Raw genomic sequence first — 16,059 nt, forward strand, 5'->3', positions numbered from 1 at the left:
CGCAGAGGGGACGGTGCTCCCGCTACCGTGCTGGGGGGCGCGGGGGGGGCCGTGGGCGTCCCGAGGGGAGGCGACGGCCGCTGCCCGCTGCGGGGCCGGCACCCGCGGGAGAACGTGCCCGCCCCGCCGGCGGTGCCGGACCGCGCCGCGCCGCGCCGGGGGTGTGCCGGGGGCGGAGCGGCCCGGCCCGGGGCGGAGCGGCGCGGAGCGCGGACAGCCGGCCGCGGGAGGCAGCGCGGCCGCGGGAAGGCATGTCCCTGCCTCTGCCCCTGCCCCTGCCCCTGCCCGGCGGCGGGCGGTGAGCGGCCATGCCGCGCAGGGCGGAGCGGTGCCTGCAGATCGCCCCGCACTCCCTGGCCATCGTGTTGGACGCCGCGGCCGGGGGGCGGCCGGGGGGCGGCGGCGGCGGTGCGGGGCCGGCGGCGGAGCTGGGCCGCCACCGCATCGGCTACGAGATCTTCGCGGACTTCAAGCGGGAGAACATGCAGCACTTCTGGGACCGGCGGGCCACGGCGGCGGTGGCCGAGACCTTCTTCCTGGGCTGGATCGACGAGCAGGTGCTGCTGGTGCAGGGCAAGGAGGAGCACCTGGAGGTGCTGCGGCAGGGCTGGGCGCGCCGCTCCCTCAAGCCCCCCAGCGGCTTCCACATCAAGTGCCTGGGTAGGTGCCGCCGAGGGGACGGGGGGTCCCCCCCCCGGGGCTGGGGGGCGGAAAGGGGGGCCCGGCCCCGCTCCCGCCGCGGGATCTGCGCCCCCAAAAGCGGGTGGGCGCGGAAGGGGTGAGCGGCGGCGTTACGAGGATGCGCTGCGAGTCGCTGGGGTTCGCCAGACGAGCTGCGGGCGGCGGCTGTAGGGGCGGGTTGGAGCGGTGCGTTCCGCCGTTTCCTTCGGCGGGCGAGGTTAAAACCTTGAGTTGTAAATTTTGGAAGATACCCCTTGCAGGGGGAAATGCCTGCTGTCCTTTCGCGGCTCGCTCCTCGGGCACGCTTGTCTCGGGCGTTTCGCTGCCGGGGGCCCCGCATCCTCCTGAGCTACGAGACCTTCACACAGTTCGGGAATAACTGCTAACAAAGAGTGCAAGCTTTTAATTAGAGTTATAATCCGTTCCTTTAAAATAGTAATTTCTAGCATTCGAGATTTTAAAACTTCATTTTAGCATTTCTAGGCTTGCCAAACCGATTATTTCACTTTATATTTGGAGATGCTTGGTAGCTCGAACTTGTGTCACGGTATTGCTGTGACGGTGCCTTCCACAGCAAGAAGCAGTAGTAGGAGATGAGGAGTGTATGGTTCTTTTGCAGTGCAGGACAGGTGGCTTTTGGAGCAGTGAATGGCAAGTCTGTTATGCCGCAGTGGGCTGAAGATTCCAGTTACGATGTGATTCCCCCAAGGGAGTCCTGCTTGTGTGCAGTGCAGCCTAGGAAGGTGCATATCTCTTTGGGAAAAAAAAAAAAATAGCACGGACAGCAAAAATGTTTGCAGCATTTTAACGCAAAAAAACCCCAAACCCAAGAAATAAAACTGTGGCTATTTGTTGTGTATACTGGGTAGTCGTGAAGAGCAAAAGACCTGAGGTTTTCTTTAGGGTTTAAGGTAACTTTCAGCCTTCACAGCTTGAAAGGTGAACCTTCTCTATGGAGAGAAGACAAATTGTGACTATTTGTTTTATTGCTGTCAAGGTCTGGTTGCTTCCCACGGCTGCTGTAGTGGTGATGGTGCCTTTTCCTTATGGACAACTTCAATCATCTGTGTCTTATGCAGCAGGCACCTGGAACATGTCACAGAGCTGGAGATGTTTGCTCCGCGCTGGGAGGTTCTGATTCTCAAAACAGGATGCTCTCGTGAATTTATTTTAAAAAATGATCTGAGTAAAGTTTCTGCAAAGAATTGAGCTTGAGTATTTGGTGTGTTTTAGTTTCTTTTTTTTTTAATCTCAGTTTTGCATGTTTTCAGCTGTCCTTCTGGAATAGGCGGAACAGAGTCTGATCACTTCTGTTCATCTGCAGTCTTGCTTCTCGCACAGTTTTCAAACACTTTGCTGTCACTCACTATTTCCCCATCAAACTTTATTTGAATATTACAGTTTCTTCATACTGAGGGGGAAGCTCAGGACAAGTTGCCCATTTAAAAATGATGGACCTTTTTTCCTCATCCTAGAGGAATTCCCTGTGAACCTCTGACAACAAATGAGTGTTGAATAGCAGGTGGTAAATCCTATTCTGGTGATGGAAAAGTCTTCTGCATCCCACCAATATTTAGAGGAGAATAAAAAGTTGATAGGCAGGTAATGGACTTGGGTTGTGGCTGAGGTTTTGATGGAACTGCTATTCATGGCCAGCAAACAAGGGGAGAAAACATGCATGTGCTTTCCACCCCAGGCTGTTAAATGCTTATGCCTTTCCTTTTGGAACAGTGTGGTGGTAAGCATAGAGATACGGGCGGTGGTGAGTGCCAGCTGCTCGTGTGGGCTTTTTGGCTCCAGCTGGACTGAGGAGGAAGACCTCCCGAATGGGTGCCGTTGCCTGATGGAGTGTAAGGGTCAGTGTTTGATTTTTGAGGTGTCCCTGGACCCTACTCATTGGGTGACATTCCTCAGGCCGCTGCACAGGAGGACTGTTGAAGGGTGCGCTCTGACCTTGATATTATTAAAGCCAGACATGGAATGTAAACAGGTCTTTGTGGCCTGTTTTAAGATACGGAAACACAACTTTTGCTAGAAGTTTGTGTTAATAAGTAAGCTCGCTGGTGTGTAAATAATATGCGTTCCTTAGGGGGTTATCTTCACTGTGAATTTACAAAAGACTGGAGCCAAAAGTTTTAATTTGACTTTAAAAATAGAAAATGCCTCTCGGTATTTGATTAAAGGGTATGAAAGAAGAGCAGGGACCTGCTGGAGTCTTACCTGTTGTGCAGTGTCCTTAACTGTGTTAAATGAGATGCGAACATTGATTTTTTTTTTTTTTTTTTTTTTTTAATTTTTTTCACTGTCTTCTTTCCATACCCAGACTGATAATTCAGGTCTTTTATCTAAGTAGATTCAACTTGCGTTTACTGTAAAGTTAGGTAGTTAAAGAAGAATCAAAGTAAACGGGCCTGGCCCCTGGGCATGAGCATCTGCTGAAATGTGTGTAATTGTATTTTCAACATGATTAGGTGCCTAACGTGTAAATGGCCATGACTTACACAGGAGCTCTCTCACACTTTATTCTTCACTTTGCAGCATTAAAGCAGTGAACAGTACACCTACAGACAAAAAGAAAAAGGCTCCATACTCTTCAGCTTTTAAAAAAACTGGTGGGTATCTTGGGCTGAGAGGAAAACCTGTCTGGGTGGGAGGTGAGGAACAGTAATATTTTACTACTGTTAATAAATAACTGATGAGGTCAAGGGGAAAAAGTGGCATGGCATTTTTGATGAAGGTGAAGCTGCTGTTTTCTGCTGCTCTGGCCCAGCCTGTAGGCCCCATGCTGTGGTGGAATAGGGGGTTGCTATGGCAGAGCATAACAGTGAGGGGGTGACAGTGATAGAGGGGGCTCTACCCCTGCACCCCAGAGCCACTGGGGTACTTTGGGAAATGTTGTGGCAGACCATGGGGTCATTTCTGGCCTTTTCTCTGGGTTGTCTCGATGCTTGCAGAAATGTGGGGATGGCTTTCTGCCTCACCTGCCCCTGGAGTCTGGCTGGGTTGGAGTAGCTGGACAACAAGCTGCCTGCTCCAGAGTGGTGTGGGGAGCACATCCCAACATCCCACTGCTGCCTGGCAGGGGGCAAGGGGCAGAAATGCCTCCTCTTCTTAGGTGCATGACCTCCATGCACAGATACTGGAGACTTTTGGCGATGCTTCCCATCACCTGCATCGTTAAGTGCTAACATGACCCAGAAATTATGACTGCAGCCTGACTTTCAAACCTCTGCTGGTGTTGCTGACATTTCTTGTTCGCTGTGGTCCAGCGGCTCGGCTAGTCTGATGACTAATGGGTTGTGATGGCCATGGAGATAATAATTGGAGGAAAAAGTAGCTGGTGAGGAGGAGGGAATACTAAACCTCTAAAATGCATAGCATGTTTTCTGCTGCTAGGATTGTAAAATATAAACCAGGAGGAGACTCGCTGCTGAATAGTCTTCCCACGTTTAAGTCACCCTGGCTTTATAATGGAAAGTTCATGAAAGTGTAATCTGTAGTTATCAGAGACTGGACAGTCCTAATATGCTTGGTGCAGGTGTATCTGGGCCAGAAAGTAAACGGATTAAGATCCACTTGGGATTTCAGTGTTGCGATTTTACTCTTGAATTGTAAAATTAGGCCCTACCACGAAATAGGGCAGGAATATGAAGCACATCAGAAAGTTGCTTTAGTGCTGACAGCTTAGGGCTTGAGGATACAGGGGATGAAGTGATTCATGTGTGACTTTAAAACTTCTTTGCTAGTTTTCTTAAACTAAATGGTTACGCCATAAAAGCTTGCTCGATGTCCCTTTTTGTGGTGATCAGAGTTACTCAGGTATTAGGAAACTAGTGGGTGTATCTAGGTTTTTAAATTGGATGAAGATGGAGCTTTGGGAAACATAAGCAGTCTTTGAATAAACAAAACCCCCAAACCAGCGCATGCTAAATATGCTGATTTACAGGGTCAAGGAAACCTTATGCAAACCTATGGGTCCCGTGATGAAATTCGTTGTCTTTGGTAAGAGTGATTTGAAGCTTTCTTGTAACTTTGCAAGGCTTTTGCAACTTAAGTCTTTAATAAGCGTTCTTATTTTAATAAGATTTCTGTCTTTGACACACCTTCCATTTGCACCCACTAATATTTGTCATATTATAAGCTGAGCTTTTTTTTCCCCCCTTTCAGCTCTTCCACTCAAGGCACTGCTGGTGTAGCAGGATGCTCCACCTTGTTTTCGTGTCTTCATTGCCTTTTGTGTTCCCAGCTGAGACTTCCTTCTCTATCTCTTGCACTTGGTTTCTGTGTCTCGGACAATGGACATCTTTGAGAGGTTTTCATATGCTTCATGGAAGGGCCATGCCCTTTTCTAATGATTGCTTGAAAAGAAGTGACCAAACTTTATAATAAACATTCGTTCATGCCCAGAGCAATTTCTCCAATTAGAAGCTGATGTTTCAGATGGAGTTTTCAAGAAATGTATGTGCAATAATTAAACTAACTAGCAGGAGTTATAATTCAGCAAAGTCGGCAGGGCTGGGCTATTGTGCATTGTTCCTGCTCGGCCAGGCATAGGCGGGGAAACGTTTTTTTGCTGCGCTGGGAGCTGGAGCTAAGTGCTCCCTTTCTTTTCTCTCCTTGCCATGTTCTCTCTTGCTACCAAAAATTAAATTAACACCCCACCAGTTTAGGTTCAGTAATTTTCACCGTGAGTTTTCCAGTCATTAGCGGATGATTATGGTGCAGTGTAGACTGTTGGACATTAAATGTTATTCATCTATGCCCAGTCATAAACCGTCAATTGTCTTTTTTCCTCCCAATTATCTCCTTTATATAATGAAAATTTCTTTTCAGTGAGGGAGCATTAGGTTTCATAGTAATAAAACCTCTGAGGACGAGTTTACTGCACAGTCATCTACACCTTTTGTATGCCTCGTGGTATTACCATGGGAACTTCAGGGGATGTAAACTACAATTTCTCCTTCTGTCCCACCCCAACTTAGAGCTGGTTAGAGATCAACTAAACACTTTTTATATCTGTGAGGTGGTTATTGCAGCCTTAAAAAAACCCCAACAGAAGGTAAAATTAAGCTCACGGCCTGGCAGAGGTGTTTATGAATTTACTCCCAACTTTGAGCAAAGAACTTCACTGCTCAGAGGTGTCGAATTGGGCCCTTAATGTACTTTGTAAAAGCAGCTTTTAGAAACTTGGGAGAAAGAGGAAAGAGCTAAATGAGTATGGACTGCATATAAAGTGCCTGATTTCTCAGTATGTGGTTTGTGCTTGTGTTTTGGAGAGTGAAATCTTGAAGTCAGAAATGCTGTTTGCTCTTCAAAGCAAGCTGTGGATGGTCTGCAAGACTAATGCAGGTTGCTTAAAACATATTGTGAAAATTAAAAAAACAACACAGGAAGGAAAGATATGACCTATTAAATTTCATTTCCTTTTATCTTTTTTTCCTCCAAGAAGCTTCTCTTGATAAAGCAAAGTCAAATACACTGACGCATGGGTATTCATTGTGCAACTCAGAGGAAGGATTTATAAGGTTAATGGCCAGCTAGTACTGTCTCCCCACCTCCTTCCACCCCACAAAGAGCGCCATTGTATAGTAGAGTACTGCCTGGTAGCAAATAAGTCATCCAGCCTCTCAGCCTGAAGTAGTGATGCTGTAAGGAAACTCTGGTGGCCGAGAGCAGCCCTCAGCTGCGGGGCTCTGCCGAAGCACAAGTGGCACTAGGGCCCACACTCTCTCCATCTCTTTATCTCTGCATGAGGGTCTAGTCTTTAATTAAACGCTTCTCGTTTCCCTCCTCAAAGGGCCCTTGTCTTTGCTGGGGAACGGTGCAGAGGGTATGCACTGAATGAAGTCCTTGTCAGGTGTTACTCCCGTGCTTAAATGTGCTCCTGGGCTGCCAGCATCATGTGCTGCCAGGCCGCTCACTAAATCACCTTTCCATTGTCCTGCTCCTCTTTTGTACATAGTAATTTTTGGTTTTAAAAAGGCTGAGGTGGACGAGGTGTCTGGGGGCCATGGCAAGGGATTGGCCACAGGGCCATCAGCCACAGGCACCCCCGTCCTGCCTGCTCCTCTTCATGGTTTTGCAGCACGAAAACTCAGTAATGCATTCCAACTTTGTTATGTCTTTGTGTAATTTTCTAGTTAGAGGCACATTGCTTAATATTTTATTTATCAGATTATCAACTGTTAATTATTTTAGTGGGCTAAGTTCACACCTTCTACACATCTTCCCATAGTTAAAAAATTAACTTGAAATGGATTTGTTTTGATTCCTGAAGAAATGTGTGTTTAGTTCGGAGATGTTACAGGAAGGGTCAGCTGTGTATGAAAACACTGCTATCGTTGGGCTTGAGTGACATGTTTTTGATTCATCTCCTTTGTAAAGGGCGCTGTAATGAAGTTGGTGCTCTCTCCCAGCTCTTCTGGTGCTGTTGCCTCAGGCTATTCATCCTGACGGTGAACCTGTCCTTCTTTCTGCTGACCAGCAGAATTACAGCTTGTCCCCTGGGTAGGGCATGCTAAAGCGTTCTCGTCTGCATTCAAGACATCCATTTAGAGAGAGAAGCAGCAAAGATGCAACCCAGACAGATTGGGTGTCCTCCAAGACTCTTAACATCCAAAACTCCCTTCTGAGCAACATCACACCTTCCCTTGGCTTCAACAAGCATACCATGGCCAGGCTTCTCTTTTCTTGGTGGTCAAGGAGAGGCTGAAGTGTTGGAAGAAAATAAAACCTGTAACCAGATGGTGGTTTCCCCTTCAGAAACTGTGGCTGTGAAACGTGAGGATGGGAGGAACTTCTTAGTAAGTGTTTTCTGCAATAGCAGAAATTTAATGGGTTTCTGAAAATTCAAGCTCTCAACAAACTTTGTTTCTTTGGTTTAAATACAAAAGCATAAATGTTTTGATTATTTTCTAATTATGTTGATGGCTGGAAATGTTATTGCAGTCTCCAGTTTCCAGTATCAAAAATGCTCCCTGGGTGGGCCAGTTCTGGAAAGGTTTTTAAGGCTTTATGTTCTTCTTGGAATAAAATCCCTTCACCTAATATGTAAACATGCTTTCTTCTGTCCGCTGTACTTGATCCCTCAGTTTATGACCTGGGATTTCACCTGAGACCTCTGAGGAGAAATATCTGAACGTGAAGAGTGTACAAACACGTATATTTTGATGAAACAAAGTGCTTTCCCGTTGACATTTGAGCAGGTCTTCACAGCTCCTTTTAAAATTTTAATAGTTCTGAGCCACATTAGCAATAGAGCACGAGCATGCATTCAAAGGTTGATAACTGCCTAGGGAATCTGAATAGTGGTTCTTCTAGTTGCTTTTTTTTCTGTAGCAGAAAAGCCACTGTGTAATATTGCCTATTTTTGTTTTTCTTATGAAAGAAAGTCACTATACTGTGCTCGTAAATATGCACAGTATAATGACTTCTGTAGTGTGTTTTCTGGAGCTGGATATACTTGTAACCCATGCAATATGAGAATTCAGTGTTGTTGTTCTGTGGGGGGGGTGGGATGGGACACCAAAACAGCAGAAGTCTGAGTAAAATACAGCAGCCCTTTAGCTTAACCTTGAATTCCATTATCAGATGATTAACAAAGGTATATGCAGGTGTATCAAAGATTGCTCTTTAAGAAAGGCAAACCAATTCACTTAGACTCTAGGAAATGACTCCAAACTTGGTTCTTTACAAAATCACTGTGACAGTGAAAAGTATTTCTATTTGAAGAGCATGGTTTGGGTACCTTCACGAAGTTTTAAACCAGTTTTTGCTAGCTGTTAAGCACTTCAGAAGGTACATATGCTAGTTTATGCTTGCCTTTGGAGGAGAGTGAGGATGCCAAAGGGCCCATTGCTGTCCCCAGTATGGGGAATCCCACTGAAAGAGCGGAGAAGGGCTCTTGAAAGGTGACAAGTCCCAGTGGTTTTTGCAATAACATGGCCTAAAACGCAGTGGCCAGCAGGACTAGGCTGGCCACAGGGGAAGCTGATTCCTCCTCCTGGTGCCAACAGAAGGGGAAGAAAGGTGTGTTTTGGGAAGGGAAGACCTGGGGCTGGACTGTGGCTGAGCAGTGGCTTGGTCCCTGCATTGGTAGTGGGGCAGCGCATCACTGTGTCCATCCTCACCAGTAACTGCAGATCCAGTCACTCCTGCTTATCTGCCACCTTTTTGTGTGCAGTAATGCAGCACCTCTCACTGGGTGTTCAGAGGCTCTCTCTCGAGAAGGAGTGAGACTGCAAGGACCATGTTTAACACTGGAGCTGTAGAACTTGCAAGGTATTAGCATTAGAAGCAGCAAGGTGCTGCTAGAGCTTTGGCAGCAGAGTCTTAAGTATTATTGTGGGGCTATAAAATGAGTATTTTAAAAATGAGATTTTTTTTTTTTTGTCCTTTAAAAAATGCCTATTCCAAGTCTAGTGAAACTTTTAGCTTAAGAAGAAAGACAAATGAATATTCACTCTTTCAGGCTGTAGTTGTATTTTCTGCTTTGATCATAATATCCTTAGATATATATTAGATATATAATATCTTTCTATATGCAAAGAATATGGAAGAAGTAGATAGTTTTCTGGATATATCAGCCTTTCTTCAGGTGAGGAAGACTTAATAGCCTAATAAATATATCATGTCTACTTACCTTGTCTTACTGGTATCCTTGGGTCCATGAGCTTATAGAGTCCTGCAGCTGTGCCAGTAGCAATGCATACAGTTCATTACTGAGGTCCCTTCCCAAAGAGATCAGCCCAACATAAATGGGATTTATCACTGCCTGTTAATTTATTGTGTTTAAATTCTAGAGAGGTAACCAAAGTCCTGTAAGCTCCATGTGATGCTGCAGTGAACTTCTGTGTATTTGTTTTTTTGTTTTTTGTTTTTTTTTTTTTTTTTTGTTCTGGGGATGAGGTTTGGTTTTTGGGGGTTTTTGTTTTGTTGTTGGTTTTTTACCTTTTCTTTTAAGGGGGTGCTTTAATCAAAGGATTCTTAGTGTGTTATTTAGCTGCCAATCATGCTCAGCCTGCCCTTGAGCCTTCCGGCCCTTCCTCAGCCTGTGTGGGAGTGGACTTTGCCCTTGCCTCCCACTCCGGCAGACCTGCATTAAATGTTTGCTCTCCTGCTTGAGCGTATTGCAGGGTTAGTGCCCAGACAAGTTCCCTTTTCATTGACAGATGAAATAACAATAGCTGGCATTAAGAGCAAGCCAAGTGTTTTCTTTGGGTTTCCCTGAAGGGCCTCTTTTGTCTCTATCATCTCCGCTCAGGGAAACCTGTACACCTTGCTTAATCTGAGGGTGCTGTTGAGATGCTCTAGCTTCTGAAGCCAGAAGTAGGTCAGCACCCGTGCAAAGATTTCTATCCACTCAGCTTGCCTGCTAGCAGGAGCATCCCAGTGAGGCTTTGCAAATGGCTCCTGTCCAGCAGGGTGGTTCAGGCTGATGTGGACCAAAGAAGAGGGTGAAACATCCGTAGTGGTGCAAAAGGAGAGTACAGGAAGGAGGTCTTGATGTACTGTCATATACTTGGTGTTTATATGGCTGTTTAAGTCAAAGGAGGAGCAAATTGTGGATAGTTGGATGAGCCTGAACAGAGGTTTTCAGGTTCCTGGTGTGTTGTTGTGTGTGGCCCTAGTCTGGCTGTGAGAAGTCAGCAACTTGTCTGGGCTGTAGGGATGTCCTAATTAGCCACATGTTCACAAGGTGGTTTAACCAGTTGAAAAACAGGATTTTAAGGTCTATTTTAAAGCAAAGACAGTATCTAACATTGTAGACATTATTACCAGGAAGGGTTATTAAAAAAATAAAGGGTGGGAATTTTCTCCCTAGTTTAATTTGAGAAAAGAGATTTTAAAGGGGCACATTCACTCACTGTTTCTGAAATGGGGCTGAAAAAATCTTTGAGGACACCGAGCTTTCCTGCCCTCATTGCTAATTTGTCACAATTACCCTTTTGGTTAAAAAGAAATGCCTTCTTGGTGTTATTGATTGAAAAATCCTGTGCAGCTAAAGAGGAAAACTTTGGTTTTGTGAGAAGCTGCAGAGAAGAACACGAAGCAGTAAACAGTGGGTAAACACGGAGCAGGAAAATAACTTCCAGTGTCTCCAATTTTAGATGCTCTAGAAACAAGTATATTTTTCAAACCGGCATCTTCAGACCAGACATTAGCCTTGTAGAGAAGCCTCCATTATGAATATGAACATCTGGAAGGAGTGGGAGAGCAAAAGAGAAGGGAGGTCAGCCATGGTTTTAGTGATATGAACAGATAATCTTGGATGTAGTGCTTCATGTGGTAGGGAAGTAAGTCTCATAGGTGTCAGGTCTGCTGTTTTCATTGAAAGTGGAGACTTTGACAGTACTTAGTGCATTTTCCTGGGAGGTCTAGCTACATGGTATCATCTCCATCTTTCAGCATATTGGGAGGTGCCTGCAAGGTGGAGTTGGAAGGACATAGGACTCATAGGTCTGTAAAGCTTTGCAGTGTTTCTTGAATAAATTTTGTGTGCTTAAGCTTTCCACAGTAGACACTTAGAGTGATTTTCAGCTGTATTTCCTTCATTTAGATATGTGTGTGAGCGTGTATGTAATGTTTTAAGTGCTGTATGAACAGAGGTTTCCCATAACTTTGACTGGTCTTGATTCACAGAATCATCTAGGTTGGAAAAGACCTTGAAGATCATCCAGTCCAACCATTAACCTAACATTGACAGTTCCCAACTACACCAGATCCCTAAGCACTATGTCAGCTCTTAAACACCTCCAGGGATGGGGACTCCAACAAGATACAGATGCCCACATGTTCACATAATAAATTAAGTCTGAGTTTGGTGGGAGGACTCACATTCTTAAATATAGGCATGTTGTATGTTCTTGTATTTGCCTGACTCTTGTTAAGAGATGAGCCAGAGGAAACTTTTCCTGGTTAATCCCAGCGTGGGTCATCTGCATCTAAGCTGGGAGCACTTTGAGAATTAAGCTTGCAATATCAGGACTAGTATTCTTTGCATTATTTTTACTGTGTACAATCCTTTGAAAAATAAACAGCAGAAGAGTTCATCCAGGGTCTGTAGGTGCCTTCAGGAAAAGTACAGAGGAAGCCTTAATTAATACTACTTCAATAAAAGTATGAAGAGGAAGTCTTAATTAATACTTTGTCAGTAAAGATGAAGTCACAAAAAGTAGGCTACAGTCATTCTGGTTTCTTTCCTTGGGCTGGAATTGATGGCTATCATCTTGTCATTTTTACTTATGGCAGTAGCTTGTAGCCTTTAGTGTATAGATTTCTTACTAATTCAAGTTCTTTGGTTTTGCTTCCAAGATATTTTCTGATTATTAGTTTGTCTTTGTTAGAGGTGTACAGCTAGAGCTCCTCGGTGAAGCTAATGCCGAATAGCTGTTGGAAGGTCTGTAGGAACTTGCTTCTTGGCTACCTTTCAAGTGTAGTATGGCTGTAAAATGTTTTGGTGTCAGAATCACTACATCTATCATTGTTCTGCTTTTTTCTGTCAATAACTAGTCTCCTTCAGTGACATATTTGATGTTAAAGATGGAAAGCAGGTTTATCTGTGTGCCAGTGCATATGAGTCTTCTTTATTTTTCTGCTCAGATAATTGTTGGGCTTTGTGTTTCAGTGGTTACTTAAATTAATCCCAGTGCCATCTTTCCAATCTCTTCAATGTTTGTGTTGAGAGAGGCCAAAACATATTCTGTCTGTTGGAAGCCACTAGACACCAATCATCTTGTGAGATGGAAGAAATGTGAGCTACAGACTTGAGTTGATTTTTGTGATGAGTGGCAGGTGTTAAAAAGGAAATAATTTTGACATAACTTTTTTCCCACTAGCTAGGAAAATGTTGAACAACTGGGACATGCTATTTTAATTTTTTTCTTGTTTCTCTTGCTCAGTGCACCCATTTCCAATTCCTGAGGATTTTTCATTGCTTTGAATCATTTACATTGCCTCCTGTCCCTGTGAGTAATAACCGCTATTGTAATGGTCTTCAGCTTTTTTTCATTTGCAGATTGCTGGCTTTCGTGGAAATGCAGCAAATATAAGTGGCGCTTTTCACTTTTATCTTTCTGTAGACCTTTTGGAAAGGAGTTCACAGATGCTTGGGGTTCTGTGGACTCCAGGTTGAAAACCAGTGACCTCACCAAGCCCACCATTTAACACCTGAGTGTGCAGATACCTGTGCAACTGAAGCTTGTGCTCCCCTACCAGTGTGCTGCAGACTTCATCAAACCTTCCCTTCTCATAGTTCTCCATTCATCACCTGTGGCAGCTAACCTGAACCTCAGTGCTTGCTCTGCACCTTTTCCCCTTCTCTTAGCTTCAAGGACACCTGTGGTGGTAACTTGGAGCAGCCTGCCTAACCCTGTACAGGGATGGCTGGCACTTCGAGGGCTGCATGCTGGAAAGCTTGGTCCAAAAGTTGCTTCTTGTCTTGTGTTTGTCAGCACAAGTGCTTTGGGGCAGAAAACTTGGCGGCTCTGTCAGATTGATGCTGTGCTGGGCACTGCAGTGCTTACCCGGGGCTGAAGTCCGTAGGTACTCTCACATTGCAAACCCCTAGATAATTACACTCGCATACGAGGCTCCTCGTGAATGAGAGGTAATCTGTATATAGGCAGCTAGGCAAAGAATTCTTGCTTAAAACCTGCCTGGATTTGCTTTACCTGTTTTCTCACCGCTTGGGCTGTAGTAATTACTTGCTGTGGCACCCCTCAGCCTGCTTCATGAATGCATTGCATACGTAAGTCTTTGAAGAGCTTAGTAGAGCTATGGTGAGTTCGAAATCACACATACTGAGATACGTATTTGTCTTGAGTCTGGAGCCATAAACATGTAATACTTCATAAATGGCTATCCTTACTTTTTTTTGCTCTGGTTGTTCATTAGGAAAATGAGTGCAGGGCCTATCGAGCCAGTGGATGTAAGACTAGGCATGTCATACCGTCCCGGTCTGTGGTCTTGCACTCTTGGTATGTGCCGTGAAAATGCCAGCAGTGATTATAGTGCAGAAGGGAACTTGAGCCTGTAATGGTTTATACGGTGTTTCTTTCACTAAACTGCAAAATTCTCATGTTATGTTTCTTACAGGTTTTAGTAATGTATATGATTTCTCGCAGGCTTGTTCTTTCCTAATTACAGTAAAAAAAGATGAGATTTGCACCTCAAGGCAATTCTGCATCTTCTCCTGAAGCACGTTTGTCAATACTGTCTGTTTCTCTTCTCTCTGTGCCAACACCCAGAAGTACATCTGAGGAAGTGACCTATTGTCATCCTGGAAGAGGAAGGGTGGAAAGGGAGCTGGTATCTTGTGGAGTTTTCCCTTTCTAAAAAACATAGGTCTCAGCAACTTTGCAAGATGACCAAACTTTGTTTCATCGTTAGGTTCCCTGTTTTTTGTTTTTTTTTTTTTTTTTTTTTCCCTGCAAGTGTTACAGCTGAACATAAATGTATCTGAGCTAGTTTTGAGCTAGTCAGCTCAGGTATGGTTTGCGTTCTTCAACTCCAGCAATAATTATGGTTTTCAGCAGTGGCTAACCCCCCTTGCTGCTCAGGCAGCCTCTGGTGAGCTGCTGCCGTGACTTAAATCCTTAGATTAAAGATAATTCAGGTTTATCTAGACTACACTGCAGCTTTGGGATAATGTAACCTTCCTTTACAAACTGAGCTGTTGCAGTGAATTCCTCCGGGCTTTTCTCTTCCTGCGTTTTAAATTTTTTTTTCTGTGAACTTAGCAAGTGTGGCTTTTACCTTTATCTGTGACTGACCTTTTCTCAATGCTATCTCTCTGCTTAAAAGCTTGTGACATCATGCAAGCTCTTGTCTTCCTCTCCACCGGTGGCTTTGCCAGGATCACTCCAGCCTGATGAAGTGTCGATAAAAGCTTGTCCCTTCCCAGCCTACCTGCCACTCCTCTGCTTGCAGCATTGTTCTTCTTCTGTTGGCTCTGCTCTAGCTGCTTCTACAATTTCCACCTTCATTGGAGACATCTTGTCTCTCCTGATGGCTTCAGAAATGTCATTGGCAGCATTTGGTCCTAGCTGTGGCTGAGCCTTCAAGAGTTGGCTCTTGGAGTGGATATGGTGCTATTTTGCTTTGAAGACAGACCACAGTTTGTAAATGGCATGGTTTTGACCCTTAAAAAACATGAGATGGTTAAGGCAAAGCATGCTGTCGAACAGTGTGGGAGCAACAGGGTTGCTGGGACTTAACAGGGTAGACATGGAAGGTGCTTCAGTCAGTCTTTACCAGTGTTGTCCCTAAGTTGGCTTTTTTATCTCTGCTTCCTCTTTGTTGAGGAAGGTGCAGGTCCATTTTCAGATGTTTGACTACAGGAGTATAGTCCCTCTTTATCATTTTTAGCAAGAACCAAATTTCCCTCTGTATCTGCACTGCCACAGTGGTTTGAGCTGGTGTAGGTCAGCACTGGGAAGGCCTCCCAGGCTTTTCTCTCCCTTTTGTTCTGACAAGGAGGCCACAGTGAGCCAGCTCAAAGGCAAAAACCTGACCTGGGATGGGGGGGGGGAAGACGGATTGAGTTAAATTGCTGTGGACCTGCAGACTTATTTTCTCTGCATTAGTCTGCAGACAGATATTTGTGGGATCATAAGGTAATTAGGGTGGGAAGGACCCTCCAGAGGCCTCTGGTCCAGCCTTCTGCTCACAGTCATGGCATTGGGCCAGGTTGTTCCCTTCATCTAACGTGTAATGCTCTGTTGGAGATGGCAAGCAGCTAACAGCAGCTCTGGTGGATTTCATGGATGATTTCCACATTTCCTGCACGTTTTGCTGCGGACATGTCCTTTTGTGTGGCTCCTGCACCACAGGTTCCCCTGGTCCTCCTGCCTCCAGTTGCTCTGCGTAACGGGAGACCTGGGAGCCCACAGCGCAGTGGCTGGCTCTTCCACCCGTGCTGTTTGGACACAGGCTTCTTTGAGGCAAGTGGAATACTTTCTTGAATGCAGAGCTATGAACAGGATGAGGCAGCTGGTGCCTTCGGTTGCAGTGCACTTATTCTTTAAAAAAACAACCAACCAACCAAAAGCACAAAAGCCCGCGCAGAATGTCCTGCCTCAGCCGTATTTGTCTGTTTTGACAGATCCCTAAGGTGATCGACAGAGCCATAGTAGTCAGCGGCTTTTTATAGGAGGATCTTTTCTTACCGCACTGCTTGTTCTTGAGAAAGACTATTTTTTTTTTTTGCCAGCCACTTAATCCATGCTTTAATTTTTTTTTTTTTTTTTTCCCCAGAAACCCAGTAATTGTGGTAGATCTTTTGAAATGGCCAGTAAGCTTGCCCTTTCTTTAATTTTAAATGTTGAGAAATTAGGTTGTAATGACTTGGTAAATAGAAGTTATAGAAAACAAAGTAAC

The 16,059-nt window shown here is 45.0% G+C and overlaps 1 protein-coding gene across 1 annotated transcript in view; it reads left to right on the forward strand.

The window, feature by feature from the left end:
* The first annotated feature begins 308 nt into the window (after positions 1-308).
* Positions 309-16,059, forward strand: part of STOX2 (storkhead box 2) — a 150,406-nt gene continuing 134,655 nt past the window's right edge. The window contains exon 1 of the mRNA XM_074905806.1: positions 309-660. Coding sequence (XP_074761907.1) covers positions 309-660 — 352 coding nt within the window. The remainder of the gene's footprint in view (positions 661-16,059) is intronic.

The sequence above is a fragment of the Athene noctua genome, chromosome 4, assembly GCF_965140245.1.
Source record: "Athene noctua chromosome 4, bAthNoc1.hap1.1, whole genome shotgun sequence".
Taxonomy (NCBI): domain Eukaryota; kingdom Metazoa; phylum Chordata; class Aves; order Strigiformes; family Strigidae; genus Athene; species Athene noctua.